The 27,751-nt window shown below is 41.7% G+C and overlaps 1 protein-coding gene across 1 annotated transcript in view; it reads right to left on the bottom strand.

Annotated features, from left to right (window-relative positions):
* Positions 1-6,586: 6,586 nt before the first annotated feature.
* Positions 6,587-27,751, bottom strand: part of LOC311226662 (uncharacterized protein) — a 107,050-nt gene continuing 85,885 nt past the window's right edge. Inside the window, exons 7-8 of the mRNA XM_084312078.1 lie at positions 14,505-14,570; positions 6,587-11,993 (exon numbers count right to left, since the gene is read on the bottom strand). Of these exons, the coding sequence (XP_084168204.1) occupies positions 10,699-11,993; positions 14,505-14,570 (1,361 nt within the window). The 3' untranslated portion in view covers positions 6,587-10,698. The remainder of the gene's footprint in view (positions 11,994-14,504; positions 14,571-27,751) is intronic.

Here is a 27,751-nt window from a genome sequence, read left to right as displayed (position 1 = left end):
CTCTCTCTCTCTCTCTCTCTCTCTCTCTCTCTCTCTCTCTCTCTCTCTCTCTCTCTCTCTCTCTCTCTCTCTCTCTCTCTCTCTCTCTCTCTCTCTCTCTCTCTCTCTCTCTCTCTCTCTCTCTCTCTCTCTCTCTCTCTCTCTCTCTCTCTCTCTCTCTCTCTCTCTCTCTCTCTCTCTCTCTCTCTCTCTCTCTCTCTCTCTCTCTCTCTCTCTCTCTCTCTCTCTCTCTCTCTCTCTCTCTCTCTCTCTCTCTCTCTCTCTCTCTCCTCTCTCTCTCTCTCTCTCTCTCTCTCTCTCTCTCTCTCTCTCTCTCTCTCTCTCTCTCTCTCTCTCTCTCTCTCTCTCAATAATAATAACAATAATAATGTATTATTATAATAATGCAATAAATTATTAATTGGTAAAATGTTTATTTCAGCAGCTGTACATTCTGAGTTTAAAATATTACCATCTGTAATTAAACTGGATTTGTGTTAATTATGCCTGCAGAAATATGCCAAAAAAGAAAGATATCAGAAAATGAAGGAGAAAGAGCGCCAGGAAGCAGCTAAGGGTAGCAGGTCTATGAATGCCTGGCTAAAACCAACACCTGAGAAGAGAGTGGATGAGGCTGTAGAGGAACCTGAGAGAGAGGAGGAGGATGTAGAAGAACTGAAAGAGAGGAGGAAGATGTAGAAGGATTTGGGCCAAGTCCTTCTACATCCTCCTCCTCTCTCCCAGGCCCACCTGGGAGAAAAAGGAGGAAGAAGGAAGCTGTAGAAGAACCTGAGAGAGAGGAAGAGGCTGTAGGAGGACCTGAGAGAGAGGATGCTCCTGACACAGAAGCCTTAGAAATCCCCATAAATGTTGAGGAGAAAGAGGCCACAGGAAGGGAAACGGATGATACTATAAAAGAAGACATAGATGAGGGTGAAGTTGAGGGAGCTACAAGTAATGTAGAAGAAGAGGTCCTATCGAAAATTGCACTGTTAAAGTATCCTACAGATCCTGCCCACCAACAAGCTTTTGATCTCAAATGTAATGCCAGTTATGTACAAATGTGTGTTGATAGAGGACCAAGTCAACCTGTACTTAGATGTCCCAAAAACAGATATGGACGTTCATTTCAAAGAAATTGGTATACTACCAGGCCCTGGTTAGAGTATTCACCAGACAAGGACACAATGTACTGCTTCAGCTGTCGGCTTTTCCTTGGAGAGAAGTACAGCAAGTCTGCTTGGAGAGTGGCTGGATTAAACAGTTGGAAAAAGGGCTTGAATCTATACAAGAGCATGCAAACTCAGAGGCCCACCTAACAAGCATGGTGCGATGGAACACATACAAAAAGAGTGCTTGTCAAGCAGCTTTTGATGTGTCAGATGTTCAAGGCAAAGCGATAAGAGAGCGAGAGAAACAAAAGAACAGAGAAACTTTGACCAGATTGATTGACATCATTTCATATCTTGCACGACAGGGAAAGGCTCTCAGGGGTGATGATGAGTCTGCTGAAAGCTCAAACCAGGGCAACTTCCTTGAACTTGTGAAAATGTTCAGCCAATACGACAGTGTACTGAAGCTACATTTAGATCGTGTCAAAGAGAAGAAAGCTGGAAAGAAGAAGAGTTGGGTTTCTTTACTCTCAAACAGGACACAAAATGATCTCATAAAGGCCCTGGCCACATTCACTAGAAGAGAGATAGGGAAAGAGATGAAGGAGGCAAACATCTACTCAATACTTGTAGATGAAACAACTGATGTGTCTCACTGTGAGCAGGTATCCTTTGTTGTTCGTTATGTGTTTGAAATGGATGTCAAGGAGCGCTTCCTCCAGGTCTGTAACGTGTCCAGAACAACAGGTGAGGAGATGGAGAAAACAGTCCTGGACTTGTTACAGAGCAATGACCTAGAAATAGAAAACATGCGTGGTCAAGGCTACGACGGCGCAGCCAACATGAGTGGGCAGTACAAAGGACTGCAAAGTAGAATACTGCAGCACAATGCCATGGCTCTGTATGTTCATTGCCACGCCCACTGCCTTAATCTAGTGCTTGTTGAAAGTGCAAAATCAAGCCTGCACTTTATCACCTTCTTCAACCTTGTGGAGAAGCTCTATGTGTTCTTCACTTCCTCCACAAAACGACATACAGCATTTATAAAATGCCAAGAGGACCTGCACCCTGGAGAACGTGTGATTCAACTTCAGAAGCTCTCAGACACACGCTGGGCATGCAGGGAGAGAGCCCTGAAGGCCCTCAACAAAGTGATGGATGCTGTGGTGAAGGCCCTCACTGATATCACCGACCAAGAGCCTCCAGATACTTCTGCTGGGGATGCAAAGATGTACATTAAAGCCGTTGACTTCGAGTTCTTCCTTTGCCTGGAGATTGCCACGCCAATTTTTCAGGTCACTGCACATGCTTCCGATGCACTCCAGAATCAAGGTATTGACTTGTCGACGGCTTATCACGTTGTTTCTGGAGTGGTGGATACCCTGACCAACCTGAGGACAGAAAAACAGTTTGCCAAACTGTACAAGAGTGCCACAGAGAAGGCAGAAGCTGCTGGAATCAGCATCCCCATAGTCCCCCCAGGACAACAAAGACAGAGAAAGGGGCCTGCCAGGTACAAACAAAGCTCCACAGCAGCCACAGAGAGTCACGCCTTCACAACAGTGGAAGACTACTACAGAGTCAAGCTCTTCTACCCATTCCTTGATGTCCTCTCTCAGGAACTACACAGGAGGTTTAGGGGGGATGGGGAGACACAGTCGAACAAGATCCTAAATGCACTCCACAGTTTGACGAAGGCCAGCAACTGGCAGGTAAAGATGCCATGGGTCCTGACTCTGCTGAGGCTGTTCACACTCTGTGTGCATTCTATGGAGGAGAAGAGGAGAAGCTGAAAACAGAGCTCAGGGTTTTCCACGCTTCTTTCCCAAAAACACTCACAGTAAAGGGGATGCTAACAACTCTCAGAGACAACAGCGGACATGACATCTTTCCAACACTGGTGGAAATGATAAGAACATATGCCACCATTCCAGTGTCCACAGCAACAGTGGAGAGGTCCTTCTCCAAGCTCAAACTGGTCAAATCAACACTCAGAAGTCTATGCACAGAAGAGAGGCTCTCTGATCTCCTCCTCCTTGCTATCGAGAAAGACATCCCCATCAATCACAACGAGGTGATTGACATCTACAGGGACATGGCCCCCAGAAGGTTGCTGCTGTAAGGGAGGAAGAAGGTACAGAAAGAGAGGACACAAGCTAGCAATACAGGAAACAAGCAAGCAATAATAATAATTGTATTTACAAACTTAAAAAAGACATTTTCTCAGTATTTTCTTTTCCATCTTCAATGTTTCACTGTTCAATGTTATTTTATTCAACAATAAAAAGCTTTAAAAAAAAGCCAGTGTTTTGTTTCTCTTTTAAAATTGCAGCTGAATTGCATGTCTTCCAATTCCTAACCCTCATTATTATGATAAATCTGAATAAGCTCATTTTGGAAACAGGTGACACAAAAGATAACCAAGAAAACAAACATACTTGTATATCACTCACAGCTACAGAATACACAGCTAAGCTATCTATGGCTACTTTGTTTATTGTTAGGCCTACATGTATTTAAAATTGTACATGGGCTTAATTGCAGGCAGGCTACATATTGTGTTATTAAATGGACATTATGTAGTTTTGGTGACATCTAGTGGTGAAAATTACATTTCATACTTGGTGCTAGGGCTGGGCGTTATATTTGTATGTCTCTAAATGTTTTGATGAATTGAAAATGGAGGACCCTTATGTAAAAAATCCAAAAGTCTTTTTCTGGTCTTCATCCTCCTGTACTGTATTGTACCCATTCTGCAATCTGTTAATAAAGTTCTCATTCATTCATTCTGACGGAAAACAGAATCATTTTGATTGACAGTCGAGTCTGCCAATTACGTCACACGGCTTGCACCCGCCCTGCTGTTCTTAGCACCAATCGGCAAGCTCTATTAGTTTTTGACTTCGTGAATGTCCTGTGTTGTTTGACAACAACAAAGCTACAGTGCTAACAATAAGCTATTTGGCTGGATGCAGTCTGGAGGACAGTGGATATACATCAAGACAACAGTCTGTGACAGTGGACATAATACTTCATCAAGTCCTGACCTGGACCACGTTTCAACTAAACAAGGTAGTTAATTAATGCGGTCTCTCTCTCTCTCTCTCTCTCCCTCTCTCCCTCTCTCTCTCCCTCTCTCCCTCCCTCCCTCCCTCCCTCCCTCCCTCCCTCCCGCAGCTGTTGGCATCTATCGGTGAAACTGAATGTACCATGATAGACTTGTATTAACCCCTTTTATGATATCGGGCACCTGCCTTTCTAAAGTCCTGTGCACGTCCCTGAGGACAACCATTATCACTCTGGGTCTGACGTTATTGTCGTTGGATCGGGTCCCCAATCTGTAACACTGCGCCACCTCAGGTACCGTAGGAAGGATTGTTGGTCCCAGGATTTTCTGTAATTCTGTCGCAGACGCTTCAGGATGTGTGCAGCTCACCGACTCGTCCAGTCCGACTATACAAATATTCAACTTGCGACTTTGATATTCCATCTAGAATATTTTAGCTTTTTGTCCTTCATTGATTCGCTTAAGCTCAACCGTTATATCGTTGAGCTCCGTCTTGAGTTTGTTGTAGTTTCCCTTCATCTCAGCCGTTAGTTTATCGTTGATATCAGCTACGTCTTTGTAGATCCGACTGACATTTTGTTGGTGTTCTTCCAAACCAGTTTCCAATGCGCTTAATATGTGCGTCGGCATCCACCCTTAGCGCTTCTATTTTGCATTCGATAGATTCTTTGATAGCATCTACTTTTTCGGTTATTGTCTTCTCCATTTTTTTCATTTCCCGGATGATATATTGTGTCTGCGGAGGTGTTTATAGGGGTTGAGGGGGATGCCATCTCGTCAATATCCTCTGCTATTTTGCGTACGTATCCCGCGGCCATAGGCGGGTCCTCTGCGCTTGGTTTTGCAATCGTTTTATCTTTCCTTGTTAATGGCATCTCGAATCTTTCAGTCAATATAGTTAGTTGATAATCTCAGTTGATATGTGTCAAGTTTTAAACGCATTGGTGGTATATAAATATGTTTTTAAAACGAAAAAAAAAAAACGGGTGAGCAGCTGTGTCACATGCGACTTACTCCATTCTATAGCTAAACCGGAACCTTTTGCAGAGCCTTATAACAAAAACATTATTACGGTCACCATTGTGACCAGTGGGATTAATCAACACATTTTATTATTTATTTTTCTATTTCATTGAACATTGCACATCAAAATGTGAGTATTACCAAGTCAACTTGTGTTCTTAAAACAATGACAATAAACATAGTTTTATTAGGTTGAAATAATGTGGTTGTGTACTTATTTACCTGTTAATTTATTATGGATTGAAAACTGAAAACCTTAATGCACAGTAACTGAACTCAATATTTTTAAGTTCTGGTAACTTATTATTATTATTTTTTTTACGGTGTAGTCTTGCGATCAATCAAAACTTATTTACACAATATACCTCACATTCACATCCTGGTGTTCTCATGGTGTTCTCCATTAGGCCTGTAGGTGGAGCTATGACAGCACACGTACAGTACACACACCGATGGTGTGTGATGTGTCCAAAAATGAATGGGCAAATGTTAGTGAAATGGTCGCACTGTATGCAGCTGTTTGTCTGCATTGCATTCCCCCCCCCAACTCAGATTTAGGGTCGATACAACCATCATAATAATATTGTTAATAATAACAATAATGATGTAATAATATAAACATTTTCATTAAAAATACCTGATTATGAGAAAAAAAATTTACGATGCATGGAATATTGTTGAGGCACACTAGTTACAGCTATATTTCAAACAGGCACTCCATGTCAAAAAGGTTGCTGACCCCTGATCTAATATAATATGTATTTATGGCTATAACTCACGTTCTGCAGAATGCTGCAGAAAACGATAAAAACATATTTATACTTTAGACCGTATTTTTGTATGAATATGTGAATGAAAAAGTAGAACGTTGCTACATCCTAAACGAGATACTTGACGTTGAATGGGCCATAGTAATGTCAATTTAGCAATACAATTTAAAAAGTTATAGCCCTGCAAAGAAGGGGAACATCTCCATAGACTTACAGTGGTGGCAGAGAGGTGAGATTTGCACTATTCACACCTCATTTGCACCTTACCTTAAACTTTTGTACCTCATTTTCTGCATTGTACCTCACTGTTTACAAATTTTTACTTCCTGTACTTAGATTGTACCTAGGTTGTACTTTAGTTTGTATATTCCTCTTTATCTTGTGTGCCTTTGTGAGCAGTGTTTTCTTCCACTGCCAGGACGATGTAATACCTGCATCTAGCCAGTAGGTGGTAGTACAAGCTCGTTATCTTGCGTGCCTTTGTGAGCAGTGTTTTCTGCTGCTGCCAGGAAGATATAATACCTGCATATGGCGACTAGGTGGTAGAAGCACTGTTATCTCGTGACCAGACAGGTTAACTCCCGCCACCCAGACTAAAACCAAATTACACCAGACACTTTTATTTCAATACAAAATGCTTTATTCTCTTTATAAATACTGAATGTTTTTCTTCAACATGCACATATTACAGTACAGACAGTTTCTCAACACGTGGTCCAGGGAACCCCAAGGGCCTGTGAGAGCATTACAGGGTCCTCAGTTATATTTCACTATTATTTCAATGTCTCCACTAGTGTGATCTTAGGTTCCACTCTCTCCACTGTTATCTCCCCACCTACAATATAGATAGCAATGGACTTCTGGACTAAATCACATCTAACAACTAATTGGGTCAAATCTTATCAGATAGGTCTCTGAGGCCTTGTCCAGACGAAGACGGATCCGATCTTTTTCGTTTATTTCAAAAAAGTTTTCCGTAAAAACGAAATAGTCTCAAGAAATAAGTGCGTGCCACAAATGTATAAAATAAAAGTCTTTCCTGTTTTAGACGGTGCTCTTTTATTTTGAAACCCCCCGACCGGAAGTGTTATCATTGTTGTCGCTAGCGGAACAACTTGTGTCACCCGGTTCTGTGCTTTTGAGCTAATGCTAGTTTCCAAAGGAGAGGAGAGAGACACTGCGGCTCACATGCGCAAAATGCAGCTACAGGCAATCGATGATGAGGAAAAGCTGCTGATTTTAATCGGCTGGAGAGAGAGAGCGTGTCAAAGCCGTATATAATATGGTGCGGTCGTAGGTACCTGTTGTATTAAATTAATTGATTGATGTTAGTGATGCACGATATATCGGCCGCCGATATAATATCGGCCGATATGGCAGTTTTTTTACACATTGGTATCGGTCCGATATCAAGATAGGGCCGATATTTAAAAAAAAAAAAAAAAAAAAATTTTTTCTTTTCTTTTTCTTTTTACATGTTTTGGCCTTAAATAGTTTCAAAATATCAGTCATTTCTGAAAATAAGTTACAAAAGTAAAAAAAATTATGCGTTTTGGAAAATAGCTCTTTATTTGATTATCATAAAAAAGTGTTTTCTATACAGAGATATCGACATCGGTAAATATCGGTATCGGCCAGAACAGCAATATTAATATCGGTTATCGGTATCGGCCACAATTTTCACATCGGTGCATCACTAATTGATGTTTAACTTGTCCCTGTGTCCAGTCCTTTTCGACTAGCTCCAGCCGTTCATTGTAAACAATGATGCATGTACTTGTATTAACGTTACTGTGTGTTGTAGCTATGTTAATAAATTCTGAAGGGCATTAACGTTAACGTTAGTTGGGTATGTTAGCTAGTATGATAGTCCAGACAAACAAAGCTATTTAGTTAGCTTGCTAGCTATCGTTGGTATAGCTATTTAGCTAATGTTGATAGCATTGAATAGCATCAATGGTAGCTGGCTGGCTACAACGAATTTTCACAAGCTGGCATCGTAAATCTCAACACCAGCCATGGGAATACTATTTACTAAATTATGGAGGCTTTTTAATTTTCAAGGTAAGAGAGGATTTGTCATGATCAACTGAAGGCGTATGCTATGGAACAGTCTATGTGCTTGGCTACTTAGCTAGCTTATTTGGGTTTTCAGACCCGCTATGTGACGCTAATCTCTAGCTAGTATCTTATCGTGTATTTCATCACAGTAGCCTCCTGGTTTAATAAACACTTCTAGCCAGGACATATCTGGACATATAAGACATATGTATCATGTTTATTTTTTGTTGGCTGGGTTTGCGCATGCTGATTAAGGGAGAGGTGGGCTATCGCGTCAACGGTTCAGATGCGTATAGGCTTGTAAAGACGGGAACGCAAGGTTGGCGTTGATTTATTTATTTATCGCATCTTCAGATTTGTCCGCTCTGGGACCCGTTCTCAGAAAATAGCGTATTCAGGCTCCCAGAACGCGGTTCCGTGTGGACGAAAGGTGCATACGATAAAATACTTTGACGGATACACCCAAAATCGTCTTCGTCTGGACATGGCCTGAGGCCTATAGGTCTCTGGGACCAAATCTTATCAGATGGGTCTCTGGGACCAAATCTTATCAGATGGGTCTCTGGGACCAAATCTTATCAGATAGGTATCTGGGACCAAATCTTATCAGATAGGTCTCTGGGACCAAATCTTATCAGATGGGTCTCTGGGACCAAATCTTATCAGATATGTCTCTGGGACCAAATCTTATCAGATGGGTCTCTGGACTAAATCTTATCAGATATGTCTCTGGACTAAATCTTATCAGATAGGTCTCTGGACTAAATCTTATCAGATAGGTCTCTGGACTAAATCTTATCAGATAGGTCTCTGGACTAAATCTTATCAGATAGGTCTCTGGACTAAATCTTATCAGATAGGTCTCTGGACTAAATCTTATCAGATAGGTCTCTGGACTAAATCTTATCAGATGGGTCTCTGGACTAAATCTTATCAGATAGGTCTCTGAGGGCCTCTGAGGTGGGCAGTCCTAGGGCAGGACTGAAATATTACTGTCCTCAGGGTAATGGCCAACTGATGACCTGGTAAACACACCAATTACCATAGCAGCCAGTTTCACGTTAGGTGGGTATTATCTGAACATTTGGAAGGCTCTTTGACCGAACAGATGGCTTGGCAGGAAATACCTGATGTATCATCCATGAGGTGGACTGTCAGGGCCCTGTAAATATGATTTACCAAGACGGTATCAATCAAACATATTTATATGAATATTAATCATCAATAAATACAGGGACACTATCTAGAAGTATCATTGTTGCTTTTCATGTAGTGAGGCATCGTGTCGGGAGAAAACATAAGGCAAGGTGATATGATGGCGTAAGAAATCATTCTGCTGCTACACAAAAACAAAACATAATACATCAGAACTCTAAACTAAAATATATATATAGAATTTTTCTCTTTTTCTTTTTTTAAACAATGTTTACAAACATTACCAACATGAACAGAATGTATTATCAGACTCAGAATTAATTTATGTGTTGCCTCCTGTCGGTCCTTGTATAAGAACTCAGGGTTAGGCTAGGTTAGGGTTAGTTAGGTTAGGTGAGGTTAGGGTTAGGCTAGGTTAGGTTAGGGGAGGTTAGGGTGAGGTTAGGTGAGGCTAGGGTTAGGTTAGGTGAGGTTAGGGTGAGGTTAGGTGAGGCTAGGGTTAGGTTAGGTTAGGGGAGGTTAGGGTGAGGTTAGGGTTAGGTTAGGTTAGGGTGAGGTTAGGTGAGGCTAGGGTTAGGTTAGGGTTAGGGGAGATTAGGTTAGGGTGAGGTTAGGTGAGGCTAGGGTTAGGTTAGGTGAGGTTAGGGTGAGGTTAGGTGAGGCTAGGGTTAGGCTAGGGTTAGGTTAGGTGAGGTTAGATTAGGTTAGGTGAGGTTAGGGTTAGGTGAGGCTAGGGTTAGGTGAGGGTTAGGTTAGGCTAGGGTTAGGTTAGGCTAGGGTTAGGTTAGGTGAGGTTAGATTAGGTTAGGTGAGGCTAGGGTTAGGTTAGGTGAGGCTAGGGTTAGGTTAGGCTAGGGTTAGGTTAGGTGAGGTTAGATTAGGTTAGGTGAGGTGAAGTTAGGTGAGGTTGGGTGAGGCTAGGGTTAGGTTAGGGTAGGGTTAGGGGAGGTTAGGTTAGGGTTAGGTGAGGTTAGGGTTAGGGGAGGTTAGGGTTAGGGGAGGTTATGTTATGTTAGGGTAGGTTACATTAGGTTAAGGTTTGGTTTACAGCAGAGGAACAACAGATTGCTGACTGGACCTTTCACGTCCAAATATTCCATGTCCTCTCAATTAAATCTGGTAAGTCACTGTTAGGGGAGGTTAGGTTAGGGGAGGTTAGGTTAGGGGAGGTTCGGTAAGTCCCTGCTCCTCAACAGGCGGCCCCCAGAGGCCAAACAGGTCCATCAAGAGGGTCTCCAGATTAATTAGCAACTTTACATTTACCTAATTAACCAGTTAGCTAACTGACCCCTGTACTAATTTACCTACTAGCCAATTGAACAGTTAGCTAACTGACCCTTGTACTAATTTACCTGTTAGCTAATTGACTCCTGTACTAATTGACCAACAAGGACATTTACCAGTTAATTAACTAACCCCTGCACTAATTGACCTACTAGGCAATTGAACAGTTAGCTAACTGACTAGTTAGCTAAATTAACCCTGTACTAATTGAGCAGTTAGCATTATGTTGCGGTAGCTAGCAGACCATTCAGTAGTGAGGGTGGGTGTAATGACTAGGCTGTGGAACGTGAGACAACAGACGATCTATTTGAGGGTCTCTAGACAAATGTCTGTTTGACTGGTGTCCCTCAGCTAAATGTCTGTTTGACTGGTGTCCCTCAGCTAAATGTCTGTTTGACTGATGTCCCTCATCTAAATGTCTGTTTGACTGGTGTCCCTCAGCTAAATGTCTGTTTGACTGATGTCCCTCATCTAAATGTCTGTTTGACTGATGTCCCTCAGCTAAATGTCTGTTTGACTGATGTCCCTCATCTAAATGTCTGTTTGACTGATGTCCCTCTGCTAAATGTCTGTTTGACTGGTGTCCCTCAGCTAAATGTCTGTTTGACTGGTGTCCCTCAGCTAAATGTCTGTTTGACTGGTGTCCCTCAGCTAAATGTCTGTTTGACTGATGTCCCTCAGCTAAATGTGTGTCCATGTGAGGGTCCCTGGTCATACGGTTATCTATTTGGGAGTTCTCAGCAAGATGTCTGTTTGTTTGGAGTCTTTCAGCTAAATGTGCCTCCAAGTGGGTGTCTTTGTTAAAATGTCTGTTAGCCTGGGGACCAGCTGTGGTCATGGCCTGGGGACCGGCTGTGGTCATGGCCTGGGGCCCGGCTGTGGTCATGGCCTGGGACCCCTCAACCAAATGTCTCCCAACCTGGGGCCCTTCACCAGGATTCCCCCTGGCCAAACTTCTGTCAATTCGGCAGCTTTCGCCCAAATCCCTATCGGGTTGTGTGTTCTGGGACATGACTCTGTTTACTGGGCTGTTCTCTGGCAGAGGACCAGTCCCTTCTCTCATCTCCCTGTGTATCTGAGGCTCCTCCCCCATTCCTCTGTCAATCTGGAGTCCCTCCCCCATCCCTCTGTCAATATGAGAGTCCTGGGCCATAGGTCTGTCCAACTGGGAGTCGTGGCTGATGTCTCCATCTCCTTGTGGGTCTTGGGCCATGGTCCTGTCTCCTTGTGGGTCTTGGGCCATGGTTCTGTCTCCTTGTGGGTCTTGGGCCATGGTTCTGTCTCCTTGTGGGTCTTGGGCCATGGTTCTGTCCACCTGGTTGTAGAAGATGTGTTTCTTCTGGGTCTCTATCTGGTTGTGGACTTGGTTCTTGATGTCTTTCCAGTGCCGGTTTCGGAGCGCAGGTTCGAGCTCCAGACACTTCATGCAGAGTTCTTTCCCCGGGACCGTCTGTACGAAGATGTAGAAGCCCAGCTGTCGCCACACGGCCTCCTTCTCCGCTGGGGACCAGGGCCGGCGGGGGGCCTTCCTCGACACAGGAGCTGCGACCCAGAGAGAACAAGGTGTGATGGTGGTACAGTAGTACAGGTAAAAGCACTTAGCTACAGCTCATTCAGAACGCTGCTGCTTCTAGAGTTCTAACAAAGACTAAGTGACACCCCTCCCTCTCCTCGAGAACAGTCGCTTCGTCCTCCGCTCCTCTCCCCCTCTTCTATCTGCTATCCGTGCTCTGTACCGTTTGTCGGACTCTACTCAAACCAACTCGATGTGGATCTAATCAGCTGGTCACTTTCAGTAGTGGATCGCATATTTTCGTCAAGAAAGCAGAATGAGGCTGACCCTCTCTGCCCACTTGGGACATTTCAATCGGGCTACAACATTGACAGTTGGGGCGCGTGGCGGAGTTCATGCATATTACCCTAGAAATTGAAGACGCGGAAGACATCTGGATTATCGCATTCATGCTACTCGGCTTTGGAGCACTTGCAGTGTGTGGTTGGCTATGCTGTAAGAAGCTTGTGGATGGCTATCAGAAGATTTGGGCTCTGTCGACGTGGCATTTTACTCAGAAGGCATTCTTCTCTTTCTGAGAATGCCTACCAGCCAAAACAAATTCCGGAGAGACGACCCACGAAGGACATAACCCACAGAGCTGATAAGACTTTTACAGCTGTCGAGAAAGCAGAATGAGGCTGTCCCCCCCCCGCCCCCCCCCCTACTCGCAGGCGTTCCGCGCCTACATGGCAGCGGAGATACACTGTGGCTGGGGGGGCACCAGGATGCTGATGATGTCTCGCCCTCCCCCCACCCCTGCGTGTTCCGCGCCTATCATGGCAGCGGTGATACACATACGCCTGTCTCAAGACTAGTCCAGCATGTATCAACAAATGTGCATGTTGTTGTGAATTTATTAGTGCCGTCAGGCGATTAATTTTCTTTCTAATTAATTAGAGGATTTGTAATTAATTGTTCAAATTAATCGCATTTTAATCGCATAACCATTTTATGCCTGATATTTTATATTCTATAATCATATTTCAAATTGCATGTGTCCGGATGGCAGAATTCAGTACTGTATCTACAAAACCTTCTGTTTAATCATCTTCCATCTATTAATTTGCTTAGATTTCAGGCATGGTGTTATTCACAGTCAAAGATAAAAAAAACATTTAATTGATATTCTCATTTGGTTCATTACAATTTACTCAAGCCTAGTAACAGACAGTATTTCTGACACTGGGAATACATTCCCTGAGATCCATATATGTCCCTAGAATCAGATACCAAGAACATGGAAATGGACCATATAAAAAAAAGTCTGTAAATGTGTATTATACGTTCATATGGAATGAATAAGATAAAAAAAAATTATAATTTTTTATTTATTTTTTGTAATTAATTTTGAGTTAATTTTCATAACGCGATAATTTGCTGTGTAATTAATTAATCTAATTAACGCGATAAACTGACAGCCCTAGAATTTATGTGTGTGCCATTATTACTCCAAATGTAATAATTGTGGAATATTACTATAATGTATGCTGTATGTGTATGAACCAAGCATTTCACTGTAATGTACCTGTACTTTATTCGTGGCAAATAAACTACTACTACTAAGACAGCTGAACATATTACACCAGTTCTCAAGTCTCTGCATTGGCTATCAGTGTGTTGAAATACTTAACTATATAAGCGAGTTAAAACACTGCTGCTTGTCATACACAACACCGGGACGCTTGTATCCTTTTGGCAAGCAACAAGCCCTTCCTGCTGATTGGCTGAGCGCGCGCATGAGCCGCGACAAGCTCCGCAGCCAGGCAGGAATACTAAGCTCCGCTTAACGCAATTTATACAAATGGAAGTATTGATTTCGCCGTAACGAATCATTAAAGAAATATACCGTTAACTGGAATATGTTGTTTCTTTACACATATGTTGGATTATGTAATTGGTTTGTCATGACAAACCAATAAAAAATCGCGAATTAACCGGTGGCTACAACAACACACAGTAACTACATGCATCATTGTTTACAATGAACGGTGGGGCTAATCGAAAGGACTGGACACGGACAAGTTAAACTAACCTAAAGTTAGTTGTTCACCAACAATCTACAGACACAAACAAACACAGAACCGGACTGTTATATTAAATTAATTGATTGCCGTTTAACGCGTCCGTGTCCAGTCCTTTCGATTAGCCCCACCGTTCATTGTAAACAATGATGCATGTAGTTACTGTGTGTTGTTGTAGCCACCGGTTAATTCGCGATTTTTTATTGGTTTGTCATAACAAACCAATAACATAATCCAACATATGTGTAAAGAAACAACATATTCCAGTTAACGGTATATTTTTTTAATGATTCGTTACGGCAAAATCAATACTTCCATTTGTATAAATTGCATTAAGCGGAGCTTAGTATTCCTGCCTGGCTGAGGGGCTTGTCGCGGCTCATGCGCGCGCTCGGCCAATCAGAGCAACGCGGAAGGGCTTGTTGCTTGCCGAAAGGATACAAGCCACCGGGACAGCCAACAGCTGGTCAGACTTACCGTTCAGTGGACCCTCTTTACGGAGTTCTGGAGGAGGAAGAGAAGACGCCCTGAAGTCTGATGGGACTAAAGAGAGAGTTCAAGTTCAAGTTCCTTTTAATGCCACACAGCCAGGCCGGTGGAATTCAAGCACGGTGCAGGTGGTAGCTGCAACAATACACCACAAAAACATAAAAAGACAAATGGAACAGTACAGTACAGAAAACACCACCTAGAACAAATACATGACAGAAACAGTACAGTACGAAAAACTATAGATAACAGTTCAATGTAACCTAGACCAAAGGAAACAAACATCAGGGGGTGAATTTAGGAGGAGTTGGAGTTAAGCAGTTGTATGGAGAGAGAGAGAGAGAGAGAGACATAGAGAGAGAGAGAGACATAGAGAGAGAGAGAGACATAGAGAGGGAGAGAGACATAGAGAGGGAGAGAGACAGACAGAGAGAGAGAAACAGTCCCTCCAAGTGGCATTGGAGGGAAAACATACGACATCATAAAGTCAATGTACACCAACAACACATGTGCTGTGAGGATTGAGGGAAAACAGACAGACTTCTTCCCTCAACGCCGTGGGGTTAGACAGGGGTGCAGTTTGAGTCCAACCCTCTTCAACATATACATAAATGGACTGGCAAAAACATTGGAACAAACTGCAGCACCTGGCATCCCCCTAGCAAACACAGAAGTCAAATGCCTACTGTTTGCAGATGACCTGGTGCTGCTGTCCCCAACAAAAGAAGGGCTACAGCAGCACCTTGACCTTCTGCACAAATTCTCCCAGACATGGGCACTGACAGTAAACCTAAACAAAACTAAAATTATGATATTCCAAAAAAGGCCCAGCCTACAACAAAAAATAAAAAAAATCCTCCTAGACACAATTTCCCTAGAACACACAAAAAAACTACACATATCTCGGCCTAAACATCAGTGCTACAGGGAACTTTAATCAAGCTGTGAACGACCTGAGAGACAAAGCAAGAAGGGCTTTTTATGCCATAAAAAGGAACATCAAGTTAGACATTCCAATCAAAATCTGGCTCAAAATATTAGACTCAGTCATAGAACCGATTTCCCTATATGGTTGTGAAGTCTGGGGCCCACTTGCAAACCAAGACTTCACCAAATGGGACAAACACCCAATTGAGACTCTGCATGCAGAATTTTGCAAATCCATTCTCCGCACCCAACGGAAAAAACGCCAAATAATGCATGCAGAGCAGAACTAGGAAGATACCCACTAATCATCAAAATTCAAAAAAGAGCATTCAAATTCCACAACCACCTAAAAGAAAGCGACCCAGACACACTCCATAACATAGCCCTCACCCACAGAGAGACCCTCGATAGATGCCCACTCAGCCAGATGGTTCTGGGACTCTGCTCACAAACACAAGCAGAGCCACCAGACAGAAACCACACTGGACTAAATCAAATTATAAGAAAACAAAAAGAAAACTATCTGACACATTGGAAAGAAACAACCCAAAAACAGAGCAAATTGAAATGCTATTTGGCCCTAAACAGAGAGTACACAGTGGCAGAATACCTGAGCACTGTGACTGACCCAAAACTAAGAAGATCATCATACAGACTCAGCGAGCACAGACTAGCCATTGAGAAAGGCCGCCATAGGCAGACCTGGCTCCCAAGCTGCACACAAGATGAGGTGGAAACCGAGCTCCACTTCTTACCAACCTGCCCACTATACCAAGACATCAGAGACATATACTTCCCACAAATTGCAAACACCCAAAGAGACTTTGAAAACATGGACAATAACTCAAAACTCCCATACCTACTGGGAGAAATACAAGCATGTGCAAACACAGCAGCAAGATTTGTGAGCTGCTGTGACAAGAAAAGGACATCCAGCGGAATGCAACCACCATAAAGACTGTACAACAAATTCCGTCTGTAATGTACTGATTTCTTTTGTTTTCTCTGTTTGATTGTTTTGTTTTGTTTGGCTTTGGCAATGTAAACGTATGTTTCCCATGTCAATAAAGCCCATTTGAATTGAATTGAAACAGACAGAGAGAGAGAGAGAGAGAGACAGACAGACAGAGACAGACAGACAGAGAGAGAGACATAGAGAGAGAGAGAGAGAAACAGACAGACAGAGAGAGAGAGAAACAGACAGACAGACAGATAGAGAGAGAAACAGAGAGAGAGACACAGACAGACAGACCGAGAGAAGTTTAATTAACTTTTTATGCCCGGCGCCGATGGACGGGCTATTAATAGACTTGTTTTGCTGCTGCGAATGTCTCGAGAGTCGAGTTGATGTCGTCATCAGTCCGCGCACGTTAGCAGTTAGCCAGAGCAAGCGGAGTATCTCATGACAATGTACTAAATATGACCCTAAAATACTCTGTTCCGCCCCAATACATTGCAACGACGTCCACCGTATACCCCACACTACTATAACAGTTACCCTCAGAATTCAAAACACACACCAACTCGGCAGGTAAACTGTAAAATAGCGCCATGCAAGCTAATTATCCTAGCCAGCCTCGTTTTCAAGCGGTGTATTCCATGACAATGTACTAAATATGACCATATAATACTCTGTTCCGCCCCAATACATTGAAACGACGTGCACCGTATACCCCACACTACTATAACAGTTACCCTCAGAATTCAAAACACACACCAACTCGGCAGGTAAACTATAAAATAGCGCCGTGCAAGCTAATTATCCTAGCCAGCCTGTTGACTACTGGAGTCCTAGATTCCGGGTCTCCTTCCGCTGTCGGCCATCTCCTTCACTGATTGGTTGTTAGTGCGTGTGCTCATATCCAAGCTTGGAAAATCGATATATCGAAACTTTGCGACCACGTTTCATGTTTATTTCGAGGAAATAATTTATCGCGATAGTTATCGTTTTATCGCCCAGCCCTAAGAGAGAGACAGAGAGAGAATCAGACAGACAGAGAGAGAGAGACAGAGAGAGACAGAGAGAAACAGACAGACATAGAGAGAGAGAGAGACAGACCGACATAGAGAGAGAGAGACAGAAAGGGAAATGGTCAATAGTAAGTCAATAGGAGGATGAGGAAGAGGCAGTCCTGTTTCTAATGACTAGATGATGAACATATAGACCAGGGGTGGGCAATTATTTTTCCCGGGGGGCCGAATGAGCAACTGAAAATATGTTGGAGGGCCGGGCCAAAATTCCAAACTCAATTATGCATAATATACATTTTATTTCTATATAAAAAGCAGTAAATGGCATTGTTTTGACCCCTGGTAAGAGTGTATGTTATTATTTGGAAATTAAAAGATGAGGTTAGCTTTCAAAAATATCATTTATTCAAATAGAATTTATTTCCAAAATGATAAACAAAATGTGAAACATTAATAACAAAGGGCATGTATGAAAAAGTGCTATACAAATAAAGTTATTATTTTGAGTTTCATATACTATTGAAACAAGGATTTTCTTAGCTTTCTAAAGACATCACATCATCTTATAGCCAAAATAAACAAGACATGTCACTGAACTGTGTAAAGAAAAGTGTCCCAGTAGCCTTTTTTACTTTACATGCCTATATTAAACATTTAATGTTTTCAGAACTGTGCAAAAAAAAAGATCAAGTGTCCCATTTCACTTGTTATATTTCCACATTTTAGTGTTCTTCAGCTCTTTTTTTTTTTTTTTTTCATTCAGTGTGATAAATCCAGTCTCTGTTGAGCTTTAACAAGTCCATCAAAGTCAGGTTGCATGTCTGAGGTGGAGATGCGAAGCACAGCTGCCAGATGTTCATCAGTGAGAGAGGATCTGTACCTGGACTTGGTAAACGTCATGACTGAGAATGTCTGTTCACATATAGGTGGATCCAAAGAGAACCAACATCTTCTGAGCATGTCTCCTCATGTTTGGAAAGTTATCCTCCTTGAGAGCAGAGTAGAACTCTAGCAGTGATGCTGACTTAAAGTGCTCTTTCAGTAGTGAATCAGACTGCAGGTCAATGAGTTCAAGCTGAACATCAGTGGGTGCACTATCAACACTGCAGGTAAAGGGAGAGGAAACCAGCTGCATTTCATCCTCAACCTTTTTGAAATCTTGAAAACGCCTTGAAAATTCATCATGCAGTGCTCCCAACATGGATGAGTACCTGTGCCGGTGATCAGCTGATGGTTTGACTTCTTTCAGGGTTTTCATGTGTTTGAGATTGTTGCTGCCTAGTTGCCTTGAAATTAATTGCAACTTTGTCATGAAGGCTTTCACATGGCTATTAGGGGTGTAACGGTACACAAAATCCACGGTTCGGTACGTACCTCGGTTTTGAAGTCACGGTTCGGTATTTTTTCGGTACAGTGGGGGGGGGGGGGGGGGGGGGGGGGGGGCGGCGATACCAGTGCTTACATTAAAAAAAAATTAAAAAAAATATTATATAAATTATACTTTTTTATATATATATATATATATACAGCTACTGTTTTATATATACTGTTTTTTTTTGTAATAACTAGAAAGTAATGGTATTTATTCAACAACAGGTGATTGATTAATGATACTGTATTATGGGGCTGCAGCACTGCAGATATACCCTACTCCAATGATCCACTCAGTCACTTTGCACTCGCTACCCAGTGGCTCTGCAGATATACCCTACTCAGTCTACAATGCTGGCTCCGGTGAAGTAGCAGAGGATCTGTTGTGATTTTTGCACAATAAATATTCAACATTCTCTTTTGAGACTCCGCCTCAGACTCTTATCATTTGGCACTAAAAGCTAAACATTGTCACCGATATGGCTGTCCGCAACATGTCATTAATTGTGTGCGAGAGGTCGATCTGTCACCACGTTAGCGTGAGCTAAGTTAGCATGAGCTAACGTTAGATGGAAACAAGACAATATAACGTTACTGGTGAAAAAGTGATTTACCTTGGAATACTCCTGTGCCAACTTGCTGTACTTTGCTTGCAGGTCTGCAGCCATTATTGCTGGATTATGAATAGCCCCAACTTTAGCCAAGGTAATGTTAAAGCTAAAACTAGCTTTTCGGTTAGCTCTTCAGCTAATGCTAATAACACCAGCAAGCGAACCCATCAGAGCTCCCCGTCAACACCCCTCTCTCGGGAGGATGGCATTTAAGAAAGTATCTGCTGTTAAAATGACAAACAGCATTGACACTTTAATTCACGGTCGGTTACACACACGTTTGTTTTATAATGCTCACAGCAGACCGCAGTGTTGTTGATAAATTACGTGGGGCCGGGGGGATTTAAGTTCTGCAAAAAAAGGTTGACCATACCGTTGCAATCGTACGGTGCACAGCCCGTACTGTACCGGAGGACCACATTGACGCGGTACAGTACGTATCCGCGTACCGTTACACCCCTAATGGCTATGCATTTCATGAGAAAAAATGCCCTTGCCCTGCAGTTGTGTGTTCAGTAGGGATGGGTACCGTTCACATTTGAACAGATACGGTACCGGTACCTGTGAATCGATACCGGTACCCAACGGTACCCTTTTTCTGTACTTTAGTCTCCAAAAATGTAATCTACCTACCTCAGTTGTGAAAAAAGAAATCCAAACTTCAAATAACCACACTTTCGACCGTTTTCGGCTTGCCGCGACTGCTTTGTACCGCGGGCCGTACAATGCCCAGGTCTGATATAGACTATAGACACCATGTTGTCTCTTCTCTACAACTAACACCATGTTGTCTCTTCTCTACAACTAACACCATGTTGTCTCTTCTCTACAACTAACACCATGTTGTCTCTACAACTAACACCATGTTGTCTCTACAACTAACACCATGTTGTCTCTACAACTAACACCATGTTGTCTCTTCTCTACAACTAACACCATGTTGTCTCTTCTCTACAACTAACACCATGTTGTCTCTTCTCTACAACTAACACCATGTTGTCTCTTCTCTACAACTAACACCATGTTGTCTCTACAACTAACACCATGTTGTCTCTTCTCTACAACTAACACCATGTTGTCTCTACAACTAACACCATGTTGTCTCTTCTCTACAACTAACACCATGTTGTCTCTTCTCTACAACTAACACCATGTTGTCTCTTCTCTACAACTAACACCATGTTGTCTCTACAACTAACACCATGTTGTCTCTACAACTAACACCATGTTGTCTCTTCTCTACAACTAACACCATGTTGTCTCTACAACTAACACCATGTTGTCTCTACAACTAACACCATGTTGTCTCTACAACTAACACCATGTTGTCTCTTCTCTACAACTAACACCATGTTGTCTCTTCTCTACAACTAACACCATGTTGTCTCTACAACTAACACCATGTTGTCTCTACAACTAACACCATGTTGTCTCTTCTCTACAACTAACACCATGTTGTCTCTTCTCTACAACTAACATCATGTTGTCTCTTCTCTACAACTAACACCATGTTGTCTCTACTCTACAACTAACACCATGTTGTCTCTTCTCTACAACTAACACCATGTTGTCTCTTCTCTACAACTAACACCATGTTGTCTCTACAACTAACACCATGTTGTCTCTTCTCTACAACTAACACCATGTTGTCTCTACAACTAACACCATGTTGTCTCTACAACTAACACCATGTTGTCTCTACAACTAACACCATGTTGTCTCTACAACTAACACCATGTTGTCTCTTCTCTACAACCAACACCATGTTGTCTCTTCTCTACAACTAACACCATGTTGTCTCTTCTCTACAACTAACACCATGTTGTCTCTTCTCTACAACTAACACCATGTTGTCTCTACAACTAACACCATGTTGTCTCTTCTCTACAACTAACACCATGTTGTCTCTTCTCTACAACTAACACCATGTTGTCTCTTCTCTACAACTAACACCATGTTGTCTCTTCTCTACAACTAACACCATGTTGTCTCTTCTCTACAACTAACACCATGTTGTCTCTTCTCTACAACTAACACCATGTTGTCTCTACAACTAACACCATGTTGTCTCTTCTCTACAACTAACACCATGTTGTCTCTACAACTAACACCACGTTGTCTCTACAACTAACACCATGTTGTCTCTTCTCTACAACTAACACCATGTTGTCTCTTCTCTACAACTAACACCATGTTGTCTCTTCTCTACAACTAACACCATGTTGTCTCTTCTCTACAACTAACACCATGTTGTCTCTACAACTAACACCATGTTGTCTCTACAACTAACACCATGTTGTCTCTTCTCTACAACTAACACCATGTTGTCTCTTCTCTACAACTAACACCATGTTGTCTCTACAACTAACACCATGTTGTCTCTACAACTAACACCATGTTGTCTCTTCTCTACAACTAACACCATGTTGTCTCTTCTCTACAACTAACACCATGTTGTCTCTTCTCTACAACTAACACCATGTTGTCTCTACAACTAACACCATGTTGTCTCTTCTCTACAACTAACACCATGTTGTCTCTACAACTATGTTGTCTCTACAACTAACACCATGTTGTCTCTACAACTAACACCATGTTGTCTCTACAACTAACACCATGTTGTCTCTTCTCTACAACTAACACCATGTTGTCTCTACAACTAACACCATGTTGTCTCTTCTCTACAACTAACACCATGTTGTCTCTACAACTAACACCATGTTGTCTCTTCTCTACAACTAACACCATGTTGTCTCTTCTCTACAACTAACACCATGTTGTCTCTACAACTAACACCATGTTGTCTCTACAACTAACGCCATGTTGTCTCTTCTCTACAACTAACACCATGTTGTCTCTTCTCTACAACTAACACCATGTTGTCTCTACAACTAACACCATGTTGTCTCTACAACTAACACCATGTTGTCTCTACAACTAACACCATGTTGTCTCTACAACTAACACCATGTTGTCTCTACAACTAACACCATGTTGTCTCTACAACTAACACCATGTTGTCTCTACAACTAACACCATGTTGTCTCTTCTCTACAACTAACACCATGTTGTCTCTTCTCTACAACTAACACCATGTTGTCTCTACAACTAACACCATGTTGTCTCTTCTCTACAACTAACACCATGTTGTCTCTTCTCTACAACTAACACCATGTTGTCTCTTCTCTACAACTAACACCATGTTGTCTCTACAACTAACACCATGTTGTCTCTACAACTAACACCATGTTGTCTCTACAACTAACACCATGTTGTCTCTTCTCTACAACTAACACCATGTTGTCTCTTCTCTACAACTAACACCATGTTGTCTCTTCTCTACAACTAACACCATGTTGTCTCTACTCTACAACTAACACCATGTTGTCTCTACTCTACAACTAACACCATGTTGTCTCTACTCTACAACTAACACCATGTTGTCTCTTCTCTACAACTAACACCATGTTGTCTCTACAACTAACACCATGTTGTCTCTACAACTAACACCATGTTGTCTCTTCTCTACAACTAACACCATGTTGTCTCTACAACTAACACCATGTTGTCTCTACAACTAACACCATGTTGTCTCTACAACTAACACCATGTTGTCTCTTCTCTACAACTAACACCATGTTGTCTCTTCTCTACAACTAACACCATGTTGTCTCTTCTCTACAACTAACACCATGTTGTCTCTACAACTAACACCATGTTGTCTCTTCTCTACAACTAACACCATGTTGTCTCTTCTCTACAACTAACACCATGTTGTCTCTACAACTAACACCATGTTGTCTCTTCTCTACAACTAACACCATGTTGTCTCTTCTCTACAACTAACACCATGTTGTCTCTACAACTAACACCATGTTGTCTCTTCTCTACAACTAACACCATGTTGTCTCTTCTCTACAACTAACACCATGTTGTCTCTACAACTAACACCATGTTGTCTCTACAACTAACACCATGTTGTCTCTTCTCTACAACTAACACCATGTTGTCTCTTCTCTACAACTAACACCATGTTGTCTCTTCTCTACAACTAACACCATGTTGTCTCTACAACTAACACCATGTTGTCTCTTCTCTACAACTAACACCATGTTGTCTCTTCTCTACAACTAACACCATGTTGTCTCTACAACTAACACCATGTTGTCTCTTCTCTACAACTAACACCATGTTGTCTCTTCTCTACAACTAACACCATGTTGTCTCTACAACTAACACCATGTTGTCTCTTCTCTACAACTAACACCATGTTGTCTCTTCTCTACAACTAACACCATGTTGTCTCTACAACTAACACCATGTTGTCTCTTCTCTACAACTAACACCATGTTGTCTCTACAACTAACACCATGTTGTCTCTTCTCTACAACTAACACCATGTTGTCTCTACTCTACAACTAACACCATGTTGTCTCTTCTCTACAACTAACACCATGTTGTCTCTTCTCTACAACTAACACCATGTTGTCTCTTCTCTACAACTAACACCATGTTGTCTCTTCTCTACAACTAACACCATGTTGTCTCTTCTCTACAACTAACACCATGTTGTCTCTTCTCTACAACTAACACCATGTTGTCTCTTCTCTACAACTAACACCATGTTGTCTCTACAACTAACACCATGTTGTCTCTACAACTAACACCATGTTGTCTCTTCTCTACAACTAACACCATGTTGTCTCTTCTCTACAACTAACACCATGTTGTCTCTTCTCTACAACTAACACCATGTTGTCTCTTCTCTACAACTAACACCATGTTGTCTCTACAACTAACACCATGTTGTCTCTACAACTAACACCATGTTGTCTCTTCTCTACAACTAACACCATGTTGTCTCTTCTCTACAACTAACACCATGTTGTCTCTTCTCTACAACTAACACCATGTTGTCTCTACAACTAACACCATGTTGTCTCTTCTCTACAACTAACACCATGTTGTCTCTACAACTAACACCATGTTGTCTCTTCTCTACAACTAACACCATGTTGTCTCTTCTCTACAACTAACACCATGTTGTCTCTTCTCTACAACTAACACCATGTTGTCTCTTCTCTACAACTAACACCATGTTGTCTCTACAACTAACACCATGTTGTCTCTCTACAACTAACACCATGTTGTCTCTTCTCTACAACTAACACCATGTTGTCTCTTCTCTACAACTAACACCATGTTGTCTCTTCTCTACAACTAACACCATGTTGTCTCTTCTCTACAACTAACACCATGTTGTCTCTACAACTAACACCATGTTGTCTCTTCTCTACAACTAACACCATGTTGTCTCTCTACAACTAACACCATGTTGTCTCTTCTCTACAACTAACACCATGTTGTCTCTCTACAACTAACACCATGTTGTCTCTACAACTAACACCATGTTGTCTCTTCTCTACAACTAACACCATGTTGTCTCTACAACTAACACCATGTTGTCTCTACAACTAACACCATGTTGTCTCTTCTCTACAACTAACACCATGTTGTCTCTTCTCTACAACTAACACCATGTTGTCTCTTCTCTACAACTAACACCATGTTGTCTCTACAACTAACACCATGTTGTCTCTTCTCTACAACTAACACCATGTTGTCTCTACAACTAACACCATGTTGTCTCTACAACTAACACCATGTTGTCTCTACAACTAACACCATGTTGTCTCTACAACTAACACCATGTTGTCTCTCTACAACTAACCATGTTGTCTCTCTACAACTAACACCATGTTGTCTCTACAACTAACACCATGTTGTCTCTTCTCTACAACTAACACCATGTTGTCTCTTCTCTACAACTAACACCATGTTGTCTCTACAACTAACACCATGTTGTCTCTACAACTAACACCATGTTGTCTCTTCTCTACAACTAACACCATGTTGTCTCTTCTCTACAACTAACACCATGTTGTCTCTACAACTAACACCATGTTGTCTCTACAACTAACACCATGTTGTCTCTACAAACCTACAACACCATGTTGTCTCTACAACTAACACCATGTTGTCTCTACAACTAACACCATGTTGTCTCTACTCTACAACTAACACCATGTTGTCTCTTCTCTACAACTAACACCATGTTGTCTCTTCTCTACAACTAACACCATGTTGTCTCTTCTCTACAACTAACACCATGTTGTCTCTACAACTAACACCATGTTGTCTCTTCTCTACAACTAACACCATGTTGTCTCTTCTCTACAACTAACACCATGTTGTCTCTTCTACAACTAACACCATGTTGTCTCTACAACTAACACCATGTTGTCTCTCTACAACTAACACCATGTTGTCTCTTCTCTACAACTAACACCATGTTGTCTCTTCTCTACAACTAACACCATGTTGTCTCTTCTCTACAACTAACACCATGTTGTCTCTTCTCTACAACTAACACCATGTTGTCTCTTCTCTACAACTAACACCATGTTGTCTCTCTCTACAACTAACACCATGTTGTCTCTTCTCTACAACTAACACCATGTTGTCTCTTCTCTACAACTAACACCATGTTGTCTCTCTACAACTAACACCATGTTGTCTCTACAACTAACACCATGTTGTCTCTTCTCTACAACTAACACCATGTTGTCTCTACAACTAACACCATGTTGTCTCTACAACTAACACCATGTTGTCTCTTCTCTACAACTAACACCATGTTGTCTCTTCTCTACAACTAACACCATGTTGTCTCTTCTCTACAACTAACACCATGTTGTCTCTCTACAACTAACACCATGTTGTCTCTTCTCTACAACTAACACCATGTTGTCTCTTCTCTACAACTAACACCATGTTGTCTCTACAACTAACACCATGTTGTCTCTTCTCTACAACTAACACCATGTTGTCTCTTCTCTACAACTAACACCATGTTGTCTCTTCTCTACAACTAACACCATGTTGTCTCTACAACTAACACCATGTTGTCTCTTCTCTACAACTAACACCATGTTGTCTCTCTCTACAACTAACACCATGTTGTCTCTACAACTAACACCATGTTGTCTCTTCTTACAACTAACACCATGTTGTCTCTTCTCTACAACTAACACCATGTTGTCTCTACAACTAACACCATGTTGTCTCTACAACTAACACCATGTTGTCTCTTCTCTACAACTAACACCATGTTGTCTCTTCTCTACAACTAACACCATGTTGTCTCTTCTCTACAACTAACACCATGTTGTCTCTCTCTACAACTAACACCATGTTGTCTCTACAACTAACACCATGTTGTCTCTTCTCTACAACTAACACCATGTTGTCTCTTTCTACAACTAACACCATGTTGTCTCTTCTCTACAACTAACACCATGTTGTCTCTTTCTACAACTAACCCACCATGTTGTCTCTACAACTAACACCATGTTGTCTCTTCTCTACAACTAACACCATGTTGTCTCTTCTCTACAACTAACACCATGTTGTCTCTCTACAACTAACACCATGTTGTCTCTTCTCTACAACTAACACCATGTTGTCTCTACAACTAACACCATGTTGTCTCTTCTCTACAACTAACACCATGTTGTCTTCTCTACAACTAACACCATGTTGTCTCTTCTCTACAACTAACACCATGTTGTCTCTCTACAACTAACACCATGTTGTCTCTTCTCTACAACTAACACCATGTTGTCTCTACAACTAACACCATGTTGTCTCTTCTCTACAACTAACACCATGTTGTCTCTTCTCTACAACTAACACCATGTTGTCTCTCTACAACTAACACCATGTTGTCTCTTCTCTACAACTAACACCATGTTGTCTCTTCTCTACAACTAACACCATGTTGTCTCTTCTCTACAACTAACACCATGTTGTCTCTTCTCTACAACTAACACCATGTTGTCTCTTCTCTACAACTAACACCATGTTGTCTCTACAACTAACACCATGTTGTCTCTTCTCTACAACTAACACCATGTTGTCTCTTCTCTACAACTAACACCATGTTGTCTTCTCTACAACTAACACCATGTTGTCTCTTCTCTACAACTAACACCATGTTGTCTTCCTCTACAACTAACACCATGTTGTCTCTTCTCTACAACTAACACCATGTTGTCTCTACAACTAACACCATGTTGTCTCTTCTCTACAACTAACACCATGTTGTCTCTTCTCTACAACTAACACCATGTTGTCTCTTCTCTACAACTAACACCATGTTGTCTCTTCTCTACAACTAACACCATGTTGTCTCTTCTCTACAACTAACACCATGTTGTCTCTACAACTAACACCATGTTGTCTCTACAACTAACACCATGTTGTCTCTTCTCTACAACTAACACCATGTTGTCT

Source organism: Notolepis coatsorum (genome assembly GCF_963971535.1).
Source record: "Notolepis coatsorum genome assembly, chromosome: 4".
Classification (NCBI taxonomy): Eukaryota; Metazoa; Chordata; class Actinopteri; order Aulopiformes; family Paralepididae; genus Notolepis; species Notolepis coatsorum.
Note: the sequence above shows the minus strand (reverse complement) of the source record. Positions and strands in the feature narration are given on the sequence as shown.